Raw genomic sequence first — 18,578 nt, 5'->3', positions numbered from 1 at the left:
TTGACAGTTAGCATGCTGATGCTAAAGCAATGAATTCCAATAGGATCCACCTGTTTCTTTCTAGCTGGTAAAGCTGGCGGGTTTTTGAATGCCTGCCACAAGCGTTATTTACGGCAGACATTTAGGAGCCCTTTTTATTGAGTGGCGTAATGTTAAATGTTAAAGGTATTTTTACCGCACAGTCACCAGCGGAATTGGTCCTCAAGCGCTCAGGCGGATCTGTAAACAAGAAGGTGGGTAAGGTCAGTCGGGTGAAGAGGGAGTAGGAAAGTGAGAGAAGTGGTGTGCTGTTGGCAGTTTCAGTTCGGTTTTCACCGCACGCTGAGCTTTGGTGTGTATCGGACCGATGGGAGACCTTGTGTGCTGTTGGTGCAGTTTCTGTGTTGTTTCTTTGTTGTTGTGGTGAAGTGCATGCGGTTTGCTGAGTGAGAAGATGGTTGTGTGGAATTTTTGGGTGAATTAGGTATGCAGAGATTTGCGCTTAGAATTAGTGGGTTATACATCCTCGTCCTTACAGATCTTGTTCTATGTATACAGTTGTCCTGTAGGTAGGCTTAATTTCCACTTTTCTTTCATGTCTATCTAATTGCTATGAGTGGTGGTATGGCGCATTCCCGGCTGTGTTGTATTTGAACTTAGTGTAATGGGACGGGTGTGTCTAGTCCCCCATCTGGTATTGGTGTTGTAATTAGTAGTCACCTACTCCGTTGCTCTCTATTCTGTTGGTGCTCTTTTGGTGCTTGTGTTTAATTTGGAGGCAGGGTGCTATTGATAAATTGTCCTTGTCCTTCCATCCCGGTCTAGCTGTGTTTAATCCAAAGTTTTGTCCTATCATATGTCTCTCTCAGTTGGTAAGGTGGTATGCCGTAGATTGTCTTCCTTAGATTGTGTTTAGAGACGATAGCTTATGGGATCTGGGATCGGTTTCTTCGCTCGTCATCGTTTCAGCAGCGTATATGCCCTTGTAGGCGTTCTTTTGGTTATGAGGTGAAGAGCCAGGATTTGAGGAGTTTTCTGAATAGTAGATGATTTCTTATGTTACGTATGTTCTTTGGTTAGTCGTTCCAAGTTTTTGGTGCGAGGTGAGAGAAAGAAGATACTCTGAATTATCTTTTGTTGTAGAGTTTTGGTTCCAATCGGATGTCGTTGCTTGATCTGAGCATCCTTGTTGGGTGATATAGGCTTAATTTATCTCTCAGGAACTCTGCGTCTTGATTGTGTATTGCTCTGTGCGTGATGCACATTGATTTGAACTTGATTCGCTGTTTTATTGGTAGCCAGTGTAGTGTTTTCAGCGCTGGTGTGATGTGTTCTCTTCGAGGTAATTTTAGGAGCAGTCTGGCCGCAAGATTTTGTATGCGTTGTAGTTTTTTTTTAAATCGTTCAGGCAGCATAGTCTACTCTGGTCATGACGAGAGCGATAACGGTAGATGTTTTGTTGACCAATGACAGGAATGGTTTGATCCTTTTTACCGCTCGCAGGAGAAAGAAGCATTTCTTGATTAGAGCGTTAACTTGTGGCTCTAGAGTAAGTTTGTTGTCCATCAGGACTCTCCGGTTTTTTACAATCGATGATGGGGCTGGGGCTGCACCGAGTTCCTATAGCCAAGGGATGTAGTGGTTGTCTCCTCTGTTTTTTTGTGATGATCTTTATTTCTGTTTTGCCTGGGTAGAGTTTGAGGTAGTTCGAGTTCATCCAGTTGTATATTTCATGAAGGCAGTTCTCTAATGTTGTGTTTTCTTCTTGAATTTCTTGTATTGTATTTTTGATGATTTTGATTAGTTGAGACAGGTAGATGGTGAGTATTAATGGGGAAAAGGATGATCCTTGTGGTACTCCGCATGAGGATTCTCTTGGGTTGGATTTGAAAGGTTTCATCCATATGGTCTCTGTTCTGTTTGTGAAGAAGGATTTGATCCATAGAGGGGCGTTGTCAGTGATTCTAAGTTCTTCCAATCTTGTGATGCGGATGTTGTGGTTAACTGTGTCGAATGCTGCAGAGAGGTCTAGAAGTATCAAAGCAGTACTGTTGTCTGAGTCTGTGTTTGCTTTTAGGTCATCCCATATTGAGAGCAGTTCTGATTCCATTCCTCTCATTGGTCTGAAACCTACTTGTGCCTGGTCTAGTAGGGGGTGCTCGTCTACAACATTCTTGGGTTGTTCTGTATATGTAAGTTTCAAGCAGTTTAGCTGGATACAGGATGTTGGAGATGGGTCTGTAATTGGACAGGTCCTCTACATTTCCTGCTGTATATTTGAGTAGCAGCCGGATGTATGCTGATTTGAAGGATTGTGGCACTTTCCCTGTTGAGACTGAAAGGTTGAAGACATTTCTATGGTTTTCCTTGTTTAAGGATTAACTTGTATATGTCCGGGGGGCAGGGATCCGAAGGGGAACCTGTTTTGTTGCTTTGATTTACCAGTTTGACGAAGGTCTCCACTGATATTTCGGTGAAGCTTCAGAGTTTTCTCGGGCGTTCCTCGTAGGGCTAGGTGGGTTCCGTATTCTGTTCGCATGCTCTGTTTTGTATGGTCTGCTGGATGGTAGTGATTTTGTCTTTGAAGTGGTCTGCTAGGTCATTGCATAGTTTGTTCAATGGTATTGGCATGTTGTTGCAGCCAGGTGGATTTTTTAATTTCATTTATGATTCTAAAGAGTTCTTTTTGGTTGTTTGGTGCTTTGAAGATTCGGTGGTTGTAGTATTTCCTTTTTGCTTTTAGTATTTCCCTTTTGTATGAGCGCATATGTTGTTGAAACTTCAATTTTTATTTGTCTGTCTTTTTTGGTCCTCCGTTCTAGTTCTAGTTTTCTTTTTTTTTTTTTCATGGCGCTGAGTAGTGGGGTGAACCATTTAGCCATTACTCTATTGCGTGAAGGGTGAAGGTTTTTCTTTGGCGATTTCGTTGATCGTTGTTGTGACCCAGTTGTGAGTAGAGATATTTTTATGTCCAGGTCGGCTTCGTCCACAATTGTTGCTTGTGGTTTGCGAAGTTCTAGAAGTTCAGTTAGGTTGGAGTTTTTGATGGTTTTCCAATTTCTTTTTATGGTGATTGGTGGCTTGTCTTGTTCCGGGGTGGGGACCCGTTACGTCTTGACAAACCAATAGGCGGGTCCCCGGCGCCATATTTTGTTCATTTGCATGGCAGAGTGCATAAGTGCAGGTCAAAAGGTGGCATACTCATGCAATGCACTTATGTAGTGCGGCATGCATCTGAAGTAAACAACGGCCGCTGTGTTTGCATGGCAGGCAGCATTTACAATGGATTCCTATGGAGTCTGCTTGCTTTTTGCTGGCGCATAAAGCCTGCGCACCCCATAGGGATCCCAAGAATTTGCGCCGGCATGAAAATAATGCCACTGCAAATGCTGGAGCATTTGTGTGGCGAAGAAGAAGGAAGGTGGCGGAAACGCAATTTGCGTTCCACCCCTCCTCTTTGCCATACAAATGAATGAAAATGAACCGTTGCGTCAATGGAAGGCGTAAAAGCCTTGTGTAACGCTTTTACGCCTTCCATTCACGTTTCAGCTCCTCAGGCTCTTTTGTATTTGGAAGAGTAAAAGAAAGGCGTAAAGGCGATTTTGCCTGTTTTTCCACCTCTGTGTTGCACTTAAAAATTGAAATGATGAACATTGTATTGGGGGGAGGGGCTGTCTGCACACGTTCACAGTCCCCGCTAGTCTAATTTAAGAACTATATAATACAACCTCCATGGAACGCTGTTATCAAATTGTGGTTTCCACAGCTGAGACAAAACAGAGATGCCTTCGTAGTATGAATAGTGGTGCCCGCTATGACGCCTACTGTGTGTCACAACATCACTCTAACTCGCTCTCAAAAGCTGGCCCCTCTCATGGGAGGGAAGGAAGGTGTAAAGTAAGGAGAGAGGGGGGGAAAGCAGGAAGGCAGGAAGAAGAGAAGAAAATAAGGGAGAGATAGACAATAAAGAAACAAATTGGGGCGACCATGTGAAATAAACTGAGGAAGCATGCTCCCAGTTTTAGCAGACAGGAAAGGGAGTGTAGATTTAGGCACATGGGAAGAGGAGGCAGGCAATGACGCAAAGGGGCAGGCAGGATGCTATTAGGAAATGTGGAGACAGATCAGACACTGAGGCTCCCTTCAGACAAGAAAGCGTTAAGAACTAATGAAATTAACAGAATCTGGGGAGAAGCAGCAAATAGAATGGGAGCACCTGCCAATTCTCCCAGCATACATTGGAACCCCATGGCCCAGGCTCACTCATTACAAGCACACACGTGCCTGAACTACGGTGACCAGATGCCACTCTAGATAGATGAAAAGTGCCAGACAGCGCCAAGACCCCAGATCTGATGCTGCGGAAAGGCCATGTGGGGACACTGGTGTGTCAACAAGTGAATCAATATGAGGCATGAAGGCATGATTTCACCCCAAACACTCAAATTTGGGCCTGATCAAGAGTTGGGCAGTGTCCCGGCGATAATTGTGCTGGAAACAGGTCGCTGGAGAACACAGCCCATTTAGAGCCCAATCCATGGTCAGCAACTCAGGTTTATTAACCTTAGTGCTGTCGGGAAGTCCCCTCTCTTGACATAGGAGGCACAGGACATCCTTGCTCATTCCTTTCACAGTCTCTAGCTCAAGATCCATGATTATTACAAATACCTAGCAGTGTCTAAACGTTGCCTGCAACAGTACTTTTATCGATGGGTGACTAAGCTGTGTGCAATTCTCCAACTAGATCCCACTGCTTGCCACCAATGACAGAGGGGACGGCGACTGTAGGCTGTGTCCACCCAGAGTACACAGGTATATGTATGTTGTGCATTGAGCATAGAAAAATGTGTGCAGATTAGCTCCACACATTTTCCAGAGGTTGATCTACCATCATTCAATTTAATTTAAAATTACAAAAAAGCCCAGGCGAGTGCACACCCATCGTGCGGATGGTCGAATTCCTCCATTGATAAAAAGCCATTTCAGCATTTGGTTGATGTAAGAGTGAGGAGACAAGTGTGGCAGAAGAGTTGCCCTCCTGTTAGCCAGCATTCACGAGGAGAAAAGCAGAATCTGCGTTTCATTTTGCATAAACAGAATCAATGTGGTCCACGTTTATAGAAGAAGTGTTTATCTCTGAAGTTGGTGAAAGCCAAAAAACGTTATGAAGTTGTTGTTACGAAAGTTGCTGAAAGTCCACCAGTGCAAGGGACTTTGTAGTTGTAGACTTGGCAGGTGAGTGGACCAGGTGGAAGTTATTGAAGTACTGTGTTCTGGTTAAAAGGGCTATATGTGATTTTACCGACCACAATTTCAGAGTGGAACATTTCATTGTGGACCAAATACAGACCGAACCCGTTTTAAGCCCTTTACCCCACTACCCTTTATTTATTTAACAAATGTTTGCAGTATTTTTCAGTATAATGGTCCACACTGAGATTTAACAATCTGCAATGCTTTAGATATATTGACTGGATAGCATTAAAAGTATTAAATAAGACCACAAAAGCACATTGGAAATGGTTGTGGAATCATCCTGACAAAACCATATTGCTGATACAAGTATTTTATGAACTTTTACAGAATTATCCTGACATACGTTTTTTTTTATTCTGATGAACTGTGGAAGTATTTTGGTTCTGAAGAAGAAGTTGTGTTAAACTTTTTGGTTATAAGTGGAAAACACAGATTTGCTATTTCTATTGGAACTATTGGGAAGACCCATTAAGAGACTTGTTGGGGCAAAAAGAACATTGTTTTCAAGAACTGTGTTATAAAACAGAACTTTCCTATTTTTAACTGTGGATACAAAATTCCTGCTTTGAATCTGGGGATGGAAACATTACCTAGGTCACAAGGAGAAACAGTTATTAAGTATATGTTTGATAGAACTGTGATTTTTGTTATATTTTGTATTACCATACATTTCCATCATATGTTTATTCTATGTATAAGTGTGAGGGACAGATTTCTTTTGTTACAGTGTTTCCTTTAGTTATTTTGAGAGGTAGGGAAATTCTCTTTAGGGTAGGAATAGTGAGGCGTTTATCAAACCCTTTTAAGTTAATAACATGGCATTTTATGAAACACCTTCACAAAGTTGTCCTCCTCACATTTGTCACCCCTGACATATGGTATCAGCAGTGGGATCGGAGTCAATCTCTATAAATTGGGGGACCTTTAAATATGAGAAACTGAGCAAGAGAGCCTGTGCTCCTTCTATAGTGACTGAGCAGTCTATACGCTTCGATATCTATAAGAGTAGAGCGGAGTTAATCCAGCCTGGAGACAGGGTCTTGATTTTCACTGACTTCATCCTTATTCCTCCCAAAGGTACCTATATCAGCCTTGCCTTTAAGTTGGGCCCAGCCTGGCGCTATGGCTTGGACATACTGGCAGGAGTGATTGACCTTGACTATAGAGAGGATGTCAGAATATTGGTGCAAAATAATGGGAAGAAAGCATACCAAGTTAAATCTGGAGAGAAAATAGCTCAAGGGAATGGGAAAAAGCTCTATTCCCAAAACCAAAAGAAGTTAAAAAAACTGACCAAACACAGAGGAACTCAAGAGTTTGGGAATGCAGATATACAGCCCATTTTAAAAACCCCATAATATAGAGGAAGAGATCATTCCAGACTTGGCTTTTGCACAGCATAATTATCCCTTGGTAGCTGAACTCTTTATACAGGTGATATCTGAGGAAGAAGGATCGTTTTTTTTCCCTGAAAGCCAGCTTACTGTATAGAGGAGATGTAGGACCATCGGGTGCACCAAGGTCACAAAATTGTAATACCTGTCTACCATCGACCTAATGAAAAGTTATTGGCAGGTGCCAGTCAACCCTGTAGGTAAGCCTCAAACAGCCTTTCCCACTCCAATAGGATTGTTTCAGTTTAAGTTTCAACCTTTTGGGATACACAGGGCCCCAGCCTCCTCTCAAAGACTACTGGATCATGTTCTTAAACCACATTCTTCGTTCTGTGGTGCCAACATTGATGATATCATCATCCATAGTAAAATCTGGCCTGGTCATATGTTCCATTTGTATCAGGTTACCCGTGCCTTGCGGAAAGTTGGACTATCGGCTAACCCAAAGAAATGTCATCTTGCTGGGTCTGCCGTCAAATACTTATGCTCTTTGTGGGGAATTGACTACTTCAACCACAGGCTGAAAAGGTTAGAGCTCTTAAAGAGATTGAGGCTCCCAAAACTAAGAAGTAATTATAAGCTTTCCTGGGCCTACATGGTTATTATCGAAGGTTTATTCCACATTTCTCTTCAATTGCCACTATTCCTATTGACGAACGCAGAAATGCAGAAACCCAAAAACGTAAATGGCGTCCAGCAGACCAAGTATGTTTTGAGAGACTAAAACAAATCCTATGTAGTGAACAGGTCTCGAAGGTGGCAGACTTCAATAGACCCTTTATCCTACAGACCGATGCCTCCCATACTGGTGTTGGGGCTGTATTATCACAAGGTCATGATGGTATAGAACATCCTATTCTCGACATTAGTAGAAAACTATTTCCCAGAGAGAAGCATGACGCTACTCTGGAATTGGAAGCCCTAGCCAACAAATGGGGTATAACCCATCCAAAATATTATCTGACGGGTCGGAGGTTTCAACTAGTCCATGACAATGTCCCTCTAAAATGGTTGAGCCTGTGGGAGGACACCAACACTAGAGTGATACGCTGCTTTTTTAGATTCACAGTCATATTGCCTTATTAGCGGAACTTTGTAAAGGAAAAGAACAAGGTAATGGGGATTTCCTTTTACGATTTCCACTGGAAGCTGTGAACATGTCACTCCCCATACCTTTCTCTTGGCTAAGAGGTGACTTCTCCCGTTTACATTCCATAATGAGACATAACACTATTCCATGTCGACAGACTTTTACAAGGTATGTCACTCTGGGATCGCTTTAAGGGCAGCAGCCCTTTATACTGTCAGTGGATCCGTCATTTGGGATTTTCGGTTCGCGACAAACAACCTCCCTCACATGTTGTTTATAACTCTGTCACTGTGGGATTAATTCGGGATTTATGTTTCCCACATGTCATGTCTATGACTCTTTTATACTGTCTATTTTTAAAGCTGTCAGTCTTGTCAAGTCATGTGATCCATAGTCCCGCATTGCCAGTAACTGCCTGCAGGGGCATCAGTCACCTCCCAGCAAGTACCTGGTTTCCTCTTAACTGGCCTGCTCTGCTGTAAGAAGAGTTCTGAATAATATTTACTCCCACGCCTCTTTATTAGAAGGAGACGGGGACCACTACAAAATGGCAACTAGCCAACGCTTGAATTTCCCCCATTTTATCTTGTGTTTTAGCGCTGCTCTCACCAGCTTAACACTTTCAATCACCAGCCGTCAAACACACAGCTGTGCTCCATCTATCAATGCCCACAGCATCCTACTCTCTCTCAGCCCTCAATCCTTCAGAGACTCCCACAGCACCATTAATCCAAAAGTTAAATAAATAAATAAATAACCAAAAGTGCTCCACTTTCATTTCTCAGCCCCACCTTAGAACGTTTGCTGTGATCAAATGAAGCAAAACAAGAACGTTGATGGCGTGCAACGTTTGCAGGAATCATAACCTCTGGACAACACTTGAGCAACCCTCCAGACAGGCACTTTTCAGTCTGCCATGCCATTGGCAGGGAAAAGAGCATATGGGCCTTGACGCACAGAGATGTTCTTACGTGGTATAAAGCCTGTACGTACGTGGGTACGTACGTATGTACGTGTATACATATGGAAACGAGGCCTGGTCTGATCCTGTGATGACAAGACTCTAGGTTGGCAGAGAAGGTACACACATTTTGGAAAACTACGAGCACGCTGTAGGGTCATATAAACGTGTATAGCACGTATAGGTGGGGAATGCACAGAACCAGGTCTGCCTAAGAACTTGCTGAAATCCTGACATGCAACTTTTGTATTTTGAATTTCTATTTATTAGAAAGGAGAAAAGAACTTCGACAAGAAGCCCTGCACGTGAGCATGACAAAGCTGTCGGAGCGATACCAAATGTGGGTGCCTTACACCAGTACGCAAGCTAGATTGACAGAAGGATGAATTTGGTGCTGAGTAAGGAGGTGCTGGGACAGCAAGAGGGAATAGCACTGGCATACATTGAGAGCAGACTGATAGAAGAACACATTCCAATTTACACGGTTGAGCCTCCATCCCAAGAACCTCCCCGCGCAAGCCTTGGAGGATAGCCCCCTCTGCTTGACAGCCACTGTAAGCCAGCCAGGAATGGACTCTCTCTCAACTCTCAATCACACCTTGACCACACTTATAGGCCACCACGCAGTGAAACTCAACTGCACCACCACAGTGTGTTTGCCTTGGAAACACAATTTGTTTATTTATTTTTTTGCATTTTTAAAGCGCTCACACAGCCCGGGGGCATCGAGGCGCTGTTACAGGATATGTCTTAGTTGCGTATTTATAACGCATTTAGTACCCAGAGGTTTCTAAGCACGGACCCGGGCCGGGGATCGAACCTGTGTTGCTTCGTGTCCTCTTGTTTCCAAGGCAACACTTGCAGCAGAGCTATCCTCCAATGGAACATGCACTCAGCCAATCCTGGCTACCTGCCATGAATCTCGAAAGGTTGATGCCCGAGCTAGGCCCAAGTATTACATCGCTGGGCTTCATAATCAACAGCCACCATCCTTTCAAATCCCACATCACCAAGAAGATCCCAACGGCCTGGTTTCAGCTCACAGTCCTTTGGGACTTCAGGACTGCCAACATGGCATCTAGACGGAGGTAACAGACTCCTTGCAGGTGACTCCGTTGCAGCCCCCGAGTCGCACAAAGCAGCGCGATACGCTGCTCCTAGCCTGATCCCCAGTATCTTTCCAACGCTAATGATATGATAAGTCATTTATAAAGCGCCTGTACACAAGTGTTTCTGGGCGCCACAAGACAAGGAGGGGAAGACAAAAAGAGGACAAAACAACGCGCTTACTCAGCCTTGTGTCATTCAGATTGCGCGAGTGCGGAGGGAGCGAGGGGCAGAAGTGTCAGGGGCAGGGGGAGGGGAGAGTGCAAAGGAATTGGAACTAGCCTGGCTGCCATTAACAGCACAGGTTATCTTATTAAAATGGCCATGCATTATTTTCAGTCTCAACTCAAGCTCCATCATACCTAGCCAAGCATCTACTATAAAAGCAGATGCTCCACGCTTCTGTAACCAGCACCTAGATGCCTCTGGGCTAAGTGCGCTTAACAAATGTCAAAATAAATAAACAAATAAATCTGGCATCTCCGTAGGTCAGCCGAATTCCAGAAGGCGCAACAGCACAGCTGAACATAATCAAATGCTGGAATGAGAAGGCAATGAAACAGGCTGTCTGTTATGCACTGACAGCACGGAACCACACATCTGACCAGAGAGCTGCATAGTGTAAAAGCTCCTACAATTCAGGAAAGTCTTAAAGAATTTTCTGTTTAAGAAATGTCTTGCGGATCATAGCCAATTACTATAGTAGAGCTACATTTACCTATCTCACAGATAGCCACGCCAAGTAATTCCTCTCAGTAAGACTTGCTTAGATTATGTGCAGTGCTCTCCTGGTTCGTAGCTAGGCTTTCTCTATGTACTATACCTGATTTACACCTGTGCACAGGTGCAAAGTTTGTATCGGGGAATAACCAGGGGAAGAGTGACACTACCACATGATTTGCGTGTTCCTTCAAGGGAAAAAAGGGCTGATTAACGGAACTGTTAGCGGTTCCATGTGATTATGTCCCTGCAAAAATGTCGTCTGACAAAAATGTCGCCAAAAAATGGCTGTGGTTTGAAGGGACATTATCACATTGAACATGCAGGGGACAACCCTGCAAACCCCAAAACCTTTTTATTTCCCAAGGGGAGTGGGGCACACCTCTGCAACCCCTGCTTCCCATGACCCCATATATAAGTCGCCACAGCCTTTTCCCAGCGAACATATGTATGGTGAGGTTCCTAGTCATTGCATAGAATTCCTACCATCGACATACCATTCCATCTAAAAAAAAGCCAAAAAAATCCATCTAAATCATTAAAAAAAATATATATATATATTAATGGGAGGTCCTCCCCAACTCCCCTTTTTTAAACCTTTAAAACCCATTATAATTAAACTAACCCCTTTACCTTTTAAAAAAATGCATTCAATGCTTTTTTTTCGATTTTTTTTTTTCGATGATAAGGCATCGATGCAATGACCAGATACTGTATGGTGACCATATATATGGGGATACTAGCAGATACCCTTTTAGCGCAGTGAAAAGTGGCTTTGCACTGCTGCAAAGCCACTTTGCGCTGCAAAATTGCACTTTGCACTGCTCTGTGAATCAGGGTGTTTGTTGGCAGTGCAAAGACACTTTGAATTGAACTGCGCTACAAAATTCCATGAATCCGGCCCTAGGTGTTTCCGTAGGGCAGTTTGGAATTCTGATATAGCGGGGGTGGGCTTGCTGTCAGGGAGGATGGAGAGTTTCAGTGGCAGGGGGCAGGGAGGGGGAACGCGAGGAAGTGGGAGCGAGCACAGAGGCAACGGGAACAGGGATGCTGGATAAGTGTTGGATCGGAGAGTTTAAAGGGACGCACATCATATTCCGGGGAACGGCACAGGGGCGTTTATCCGAGCATGTGCCGCGCCCTGGAAGCGGATGCAATCGAGCAGCAAGAGGATTTTTGATCCCTGCATGGCCATCTCACCCCATATTCCCTCAGTGTTTTATGGAGGGCATCCGTCACACCACCACCCTTACTACCCACTACCTTCTCCTTAACCCTGAACCCCCCTTATTGTACCTAGCATCCCTTTTACCACATTGTACCACAGTGAAATATCCCACAGTTAAATGTGGTGACTTACCTGTGGGGAAATGAGGGGATACCCATCAAGAGGACAGAAGTGTGGTCGACATTGTCTATGGCGGCAGAGCGACCGAGGAGGACGAGGATAGAAGACATTTAGTATCATTGTATGCAAATTTATTTCATGAATATTAATGAGGGGTATCCTGAAAATCCAACATGTTCCTGTCACTCAAAGCCTGGAGTCGGACAACCCTGTTAAACAATAAACAAATAAGAGTGGAGTGATCCAAGAGTTATTTAGTGTAGGGGTATAGGGACATAATGGGATTGCAGAAGCGAGGCGGGGAACCATGCTTAAGGTGGGCGCTTAAGAGTGCCCCAGTGATGGGTACGGAAACAGTGATTAGTATGAGAAAAATTATGTTGAGTATGGGTAGCGGCAGGTATGGAGTGGGAGGGAAAATTCATTTGCACGGACCACTTGACCAAAAGACAGTTTCCAAGGGCCACTAGTGAGCAAAATACAGATGCACAGGTCTATTTCGAACAAAGCTGCCCGGCTCCTGGACGCCAACATGAGAGTTGCACATGCCAATCACGATCAGCAAGCAGCTGCACTGGCCAGCAATGACCTAAATTCATTTACCCAATACCCAATGCCCAAAGCGATATTTTTCAGGCCACTAGCGACCAAAGTAGCAACAGGTCCATGGGTTGCTGGGCGCTTGGAAGAACGCCCACTTCCGGGAACGGCTGATGTAAATGGTGCCCTTGTGCCCCAGAAGGCCCAGCAGTGTTTCCTCTGTGAGTGCACTCAGTGCTCGACGTTGAGCAGGCCACTCCGGTCAGAGGCCTCTGCTGGCCAGCGGGGCAAATATGGATGGGTGCAAATGGGAGAGCGGGTGCTGCTTGGGTGCTCTTGAGCTGGCAACCACCACTAGAAGTGTATTCCATTAGCTCCTATGTGACAAGGTCTTTGCTTTCAGGAATATTCCAATAGTCCTGACTATCTTGTGCACATCCCCATCTGTATAGTGTTCTGTCATAATTGCTGCTACATTTTGATGACTTGTTAAATTCTCTCTTCAATGTTTTGCTCTATGACCTGTACAGCGCTCCGTGGCTCTCGAGCTAGGCTTGCGCTATGAAAATATTTAAAAATAATATTGTCAACAGGCTCACATTTAAATAAAAACAGCATCTTTTAAACATGTTTCTGTTCGACACAGCAATTTGAGCATTCAATGTCCCAAAGCAGGCCTATTTTGCGTGGGTCTGCCGATGGAAGCCATTGGTCCATTGAATTGGATGGTGCAGAATTGCAGGGTCCTGCTGTGTACCCCAGTCTCACCCCCAGACAGACCTGTGTAGGAATAGCTGATCCACGGGTCCCTGCTCTGAGCCAGTTGTAATTGGTTATTTATAACGCACTTAATACCCAGAGATTTCTAAGGGCGGACCCGGGGATCGAACCTGTGTTGCTCCTTGTGGTCTTGCTTCCAAGGGCAGCACGTTGCCCCTGAGCTATCCTCCCAAGACTATCCTCCTGAGATGCTTACTCAGCACTGTCCCCAGGCACCAGTTTCCCAATAGGAGGTACTTTTATTGTCTGTTCGATTCGCTTGTTCAGGGTTGAGGTAAACACGACTCGGGAGTTGCTTTCAGGCATAGGCTCCCCAGTGGGGGGCGCTGTACCAATGGGATGTATAGTGAGAGGGATGTTCAGGCACTGACTATGTCCCTCCTTTCCTTTCCCCACAGATGCTCTGTGACGCAATCCGATGAGAGCCGCAGGGAGACCTACGCCAAGCAGCATGAGGTCCGGCTTATCGTACAAAGGTCCCCCTGGAACATCATGAAGCTTGGGCGCCTTGGTGAGGTGCCAACGGAGTACCACCTGCCCTACCAGCGGGCCCTGCCGATGCCCATTTTCAAGTCTGTAGACATTGGAGGCCAAACAGAGAGGGCGCCCACCCCGCAGGAAATGAGCAGAATGATGATGACGTCAGAAAGGGACCTGGGCCACCATGTGGGTGCTGGCCTGTGCAAGGACAGGAAGCCCATTGCTGATATCACCAAGGACTTGCCCCCAGTTATACAACCAGTACTCATAGGCTTTGGGAATGCATCCCTGCCGCCGACTCCGTCCAGAATCTTCTCAAAAGAGGCTCAGCGGGGCTGAGGGAGCCAGAAAGTCCATGTACAGGAAGACTCTTCTCTCCTTCCCTTCCTTTAGCCGCATCTCCTCAATAGGCTGACCAAGGACCGGAAAATCACATGATCTCACAAGATAGCCATCACTCACTGGAGACTGTTTATTAGTATAAAATGGGCAGCGAAAGTGAAACACAGTCCCTTTGGCTACAGTAAGGGACATCACACTCCCTTTGGCTACAGTCATCGACATCAGACTCCCTTTGGCTACAGTAATCGATGTCACACTCCCTTTGGCTACAGTAATCAACATCAGACTCCCTTTGACTACAGTAAGGGACATCACACTCACTTTGGCTACAGTAAGAGACATCAAACTCCCTTTGGCTACAGTAATCGACGTCACACTCCCTTTGGCTACAGTTATCAACATCAGACTCCCTTTGACTACAGTAAGGCACATCACACTCGCTTTGGCTACAGTAAGGGACATCACACTCCCTTTGGCTACAGTAAGGGACATTATACTGCCTTTGACTACAGTAAGGGACATCACACTCTCTTTGACTATAGTTAGGGGCATTGCACTCCCTTTGGCTACAGTAAGGGACATCACACTCACTTTGGCTACATTAAGGGACATCACACTCCTTTTGACAACAGTAAGAGATATCACACTTCCTCTGGCTTCAGTAAGAGACATCACGCTCCCTTTGCCTACAGTAATGGACATCACACTCCCTTTGGCTACAGTAAGGGACATCACACTCACTTTGGTTAAAAGTAAGGGACACCACACTCTCTTTGACTATAGTAAGAGCCATCACACTCCCTTCGGCTACAATAAGGGACATCACACTCACTTTGGCTACAGTAAGGGACATCACACGCCTTTTGACTACAATAAGAGACATCACACTCCCTCTGGCTACAGTAAGAGACATCACACTCCCTTTGACTACAATAAGAGACATCACATTCCCTTTGCCTACAATAATGGACCTCACACTCCCTTTGAGTACAGTAAGGGACATCACACTCACTTTGGTTAGAGTAAGGGACATCTTTTGACTACAGTAAGAGACATCACACTCCCTCTGCCTACAGTAAGATACATCACACTCCCTTTGACTACAATAAGAGACATCACATTCCCTTTGCCTACAGTAATGGACACCACACTCCCTTTGACCTAATGACTCAAGAGGAACACTACTTTGACCCAATGGCAGCACAACGTAAGGCCTATTTTTGAACAATATCCATTGATACGTTTGTTCTGCTAAATGTTAAACTACAGAGAATTATGAAAGGCACAGCTGCTATCCCTATCAGAAACTGATTTACATTACAGAGGTTGCAAAGCAGTCCACCAGTGCTTTACGCAGCAATATAGGGGTGTAAGTTTCCACCACTCGTTGTCCTTAAAAGGGGCCCTGGGTTATTCAAGAGCAACTACCACAGCAATAATTCTGACCATCCTGAGTAAATTGGGTTACCGTGAAATCAATCATTGTAGTGCTTAGAGGTGGACAGAATGCGGCATTAAGCACCACTTAAGTATGCGATATTCCTATTCAATAACAACCTGGCAAAAATGGCCTAGACCTAAAGGTATTGTGGTGAAAAGGGGTAACTTAAAATATGCAATTGTTTCTTGGCTAAACAAAAGTTACAAATAGAAATATACAAGCACACATTATTTCATAGTCAATACAAAAAATTGCAACTTCTTTTTTCAAACAAATTTAACTTTAAAAAAATATTGAAAACGCACAGTCACAATTGATAAGGCTCTAGACTCACCACTCAAAGACCACTTCCACATACACTCCAGATTCATGCAATTAGATTCCCCCAAAAACTTATAAAAATGGAGTAACATCCATGTGGCATTTCTGGCAAATGCGGACATTCTGCAGAAAGGTAGGCAATAGAGCTTTTGGGGTCAGGGGGCATCCGTTCGCCTATGGATGAATGCTCTATTGGAGGATTCTAGGTCATCATACCAGGATAAGGCTAAAACACAGAGGATGGCGGGAGTGAAAGAGCTGACATCTTTGGGGAGAGTAGAGCGCTGGGTGAGCTGTAATACCATATGCCCCCTTTCTCATTTTCTGCATTGTATCTCTCTCCTGTTCTGCCTCTCTCGTGCTAGCACCTTGCCGTTTGTCATTTTATTTTTCCTTTCATCTATCCGGCCCACCTTTGTCTTTCCCCTCACTTTGTTCCATCGTGCGCCTTTCTTTCTCCATTTATCCTTTCTTATTTGCTCTCTTTTCCCGTTTCCATTTTTTATTTCGGCTGTCCATCTTTGTTTTTTTGCTGCCGGCATCTTTCTTTTGTTTTCCCCTCTTCGCGTTGCTGCCCTTCTTTTCTAGCTCTTTTCTTATTCTATTGACTTTTTCTCCATCCTTTATTTACCTTCTGCCTTTCCCTTGTTTGGCCCAGTTCTTTACCTCTTCTGTGCTTTAAAAAGACTCACAACGTGTGAAAACAGTTTATTCAGCCAAGCACTGTTTCTGACCATCAGTTAGTGAGCAGCAGGTGTGGCTGCTGCTGAAACCACCAGGAAGCATGAAAACCCGGATGTATGTGATTTCTTCAAAAATATTTCACCTAATGGAGATTTACGGAAATCCATTTCACCGATAAATGAAATGAACTTTTTACTTCTCCTACTTTCTTTTTTTATAATGCTGGAACCCCCCTGCAGACCCCTCTCACGCCTCCTTACCGTAACTTATATCCTTATTATGCATTACACATATACCATTTCACCTACCAGTTTCCGTGAAATAAATTTGGTGAAATCTCATTAGGTGAAATGGTATTCAATGAAATCTACAGTATCGTGAATACCTTACTGTAGCAGGACAAGTGGTTTGTTTTTCGTATTGCCACGCCCTACTTGCTACGAAAAACTGCAAGCTTTGCGTCTCCTATGCATTGTAAGAATCAGTCGTTACAGCTTCACGTGACTTCATGATGCCTCTAGGGCACCGAGCACAGACTCAGGTGCTATCTTCTCGCACAGATTGATTGTGAACGTGGGCACATTGTGTACAGAGCAGGGGCATAAGCGATAGCAGACAGCTAAAGGAAGTGAGAAAAAAGAAAGGAAAAGATGAGATGCAGGAACAGAGCTATTCATGATAATGAGCATAAAAAAAGGAATGCAATATATTTGCAAATATGATCAAATGAACAGAGAGGGGATGAAAAGAGAACGTGCAGAGCGACCTGAGACCTACAGGTGTCTGGTGCTTTATAAAAAATTAAAATAAATAAAGGCAGACAGAGCAAGAGAGGCAGAAAAGAAGAGACAAAAAGCAGCACGAAGGGAGGTAGAACACTGTGGCGATAGACAAAAAAGGGGGAAGCAGTGAAGAGTGAGGAAATAAAGGAAAAAGATAAAGAGGGTGCACAAAAGGTGGAAAAAGGGAACAGTCATGTATAAAGGTGAAATAAAGTCAAAGAAGGCAGGGTTTGTGTGGGGGGAGGGTTAGTGATTTCAATGCAGAATACTCACCTCACTTTGGCTTGATATGCAAACACACTAAACTCTAGGTTAATAGGCTACTGCAAAGCACCTGAGACTCCCATACATGAATCAGTCACAAGGCCTGAGGCCTCTGCGCAGTCACACGACTCTTCCGTGCTTTCCAACACCCACTGCACACACAGGTGGGGTCACTTTATCGCATGCATTATATATATAAAGTAAGGGCTGTGGTTGTAGTGGATTTGGCCTGGTTCTAGGTCCTCGACAATGGCACCAGTAGGCTCAACCTCTGCTCTCAGTTTCTCTACATTGACAAGCTGTGTGATCCTGGGCCCGTCAACTTATCGTCTGATGGCTCCGATCCCTGGACCAAACCCCGCAATGAGAGTGCTTAGAAACTGGTAGAAGTGTACTGAAGTTTCACATAGCGCATTTGTTCAGCCACAATTTAGATGCCCGGTGAAATACTTGAAAAGTTTCCTATTGGGAGCAAAAGGGTTAAAGCTAGGCATTGTATTTATTCCTTACTGGTCATGTTCCATTGTGTAGCTGCATGAACTTTAATTGCGGAAGTTGGGCTCATGAAAATGAGAGACAGAAGAAACCTGGACATGTGAAGTGTGTACTTGTATGGATTTTATTAGGTGTCTTCATCATGTTTGAAACTTTATTGCACACAAATAAATATTTAATTACATCCAAATTCATGACCGGTACTCTATATTCCTCCCAAATGCTGTTAGCCAAATACTAAATGAAACGTGTATTTTTCAGTGCACATCAACCATTGGAGGATTGATGGTGTGTTTCCCTTTGGTGAAGTGCGTGGTTTCTTTTTTCTTGCCATGAAAGTTATGGAGAAGGATCACTGCGTTGGAAAACAGTGTCTCCTTGAGTTCGGCATTACAGCGAATCAGAAAACAGGATCAGCTCTGTTTATGTGGTGGATAGTTTGTTGATGGCCATGGAGTGGGGCTGAACTTCTGCCCTGTCTGTATTTTGTCCTTGTCTGTGTTTTGTCCTTGAATGTGTTTTGTCCTTGTCTGTATTTTGGCCTTGTCTGTGTTTTGTCCTTGTCTGTATTTTGGCCTGGTCTGTGTTTTGACC

General features: G+C 44.3%; 1 protein-coding gene across 1 annotated transcript in view; it reads left to right on the top strand.

The window, feature by feature from the left end:
* LOC138521711 (telethonin-like) overlaps positions 1-18,174 on the top strand; it is a 28,197-nt gene extending 10,023 nt beyond the window's left edge. The window contains exon 2 of the mRNA XM_069634732.1: positions 13,574-18,174. Coding sequence (XP_069490833.1) covers positions 13,574-13,994 — 421 coding nt within the window. The 3' untranslated portion in view covers positions 13,995-18,174. The remainder of the gene's footprint in view (positions 1-13,573) is intronic.
* Positions 18,175-18,578: the final 404 nt, after the last annotated feature.

This window comes from Ambystoma mexicanum, chromosome 13, assembly GCF_040938575.1.
Source record: "Ambystoma mexicanum isolate Mex_15411 chromosome 13, UKY_AmexF1_1, whole genome shotgun sequence".
NCBI classification, from domain to species: Eukaryota; Metazoa; Chordata; class Amphibia; order Caudata; family Ambystomatidae; genus Ambystoma; species Ambystoma mexicanum.
Note: the sequence above shows the minus strand (reverse complement) of the source record. Positions and strands in the feature narration are given on the sequence as shown.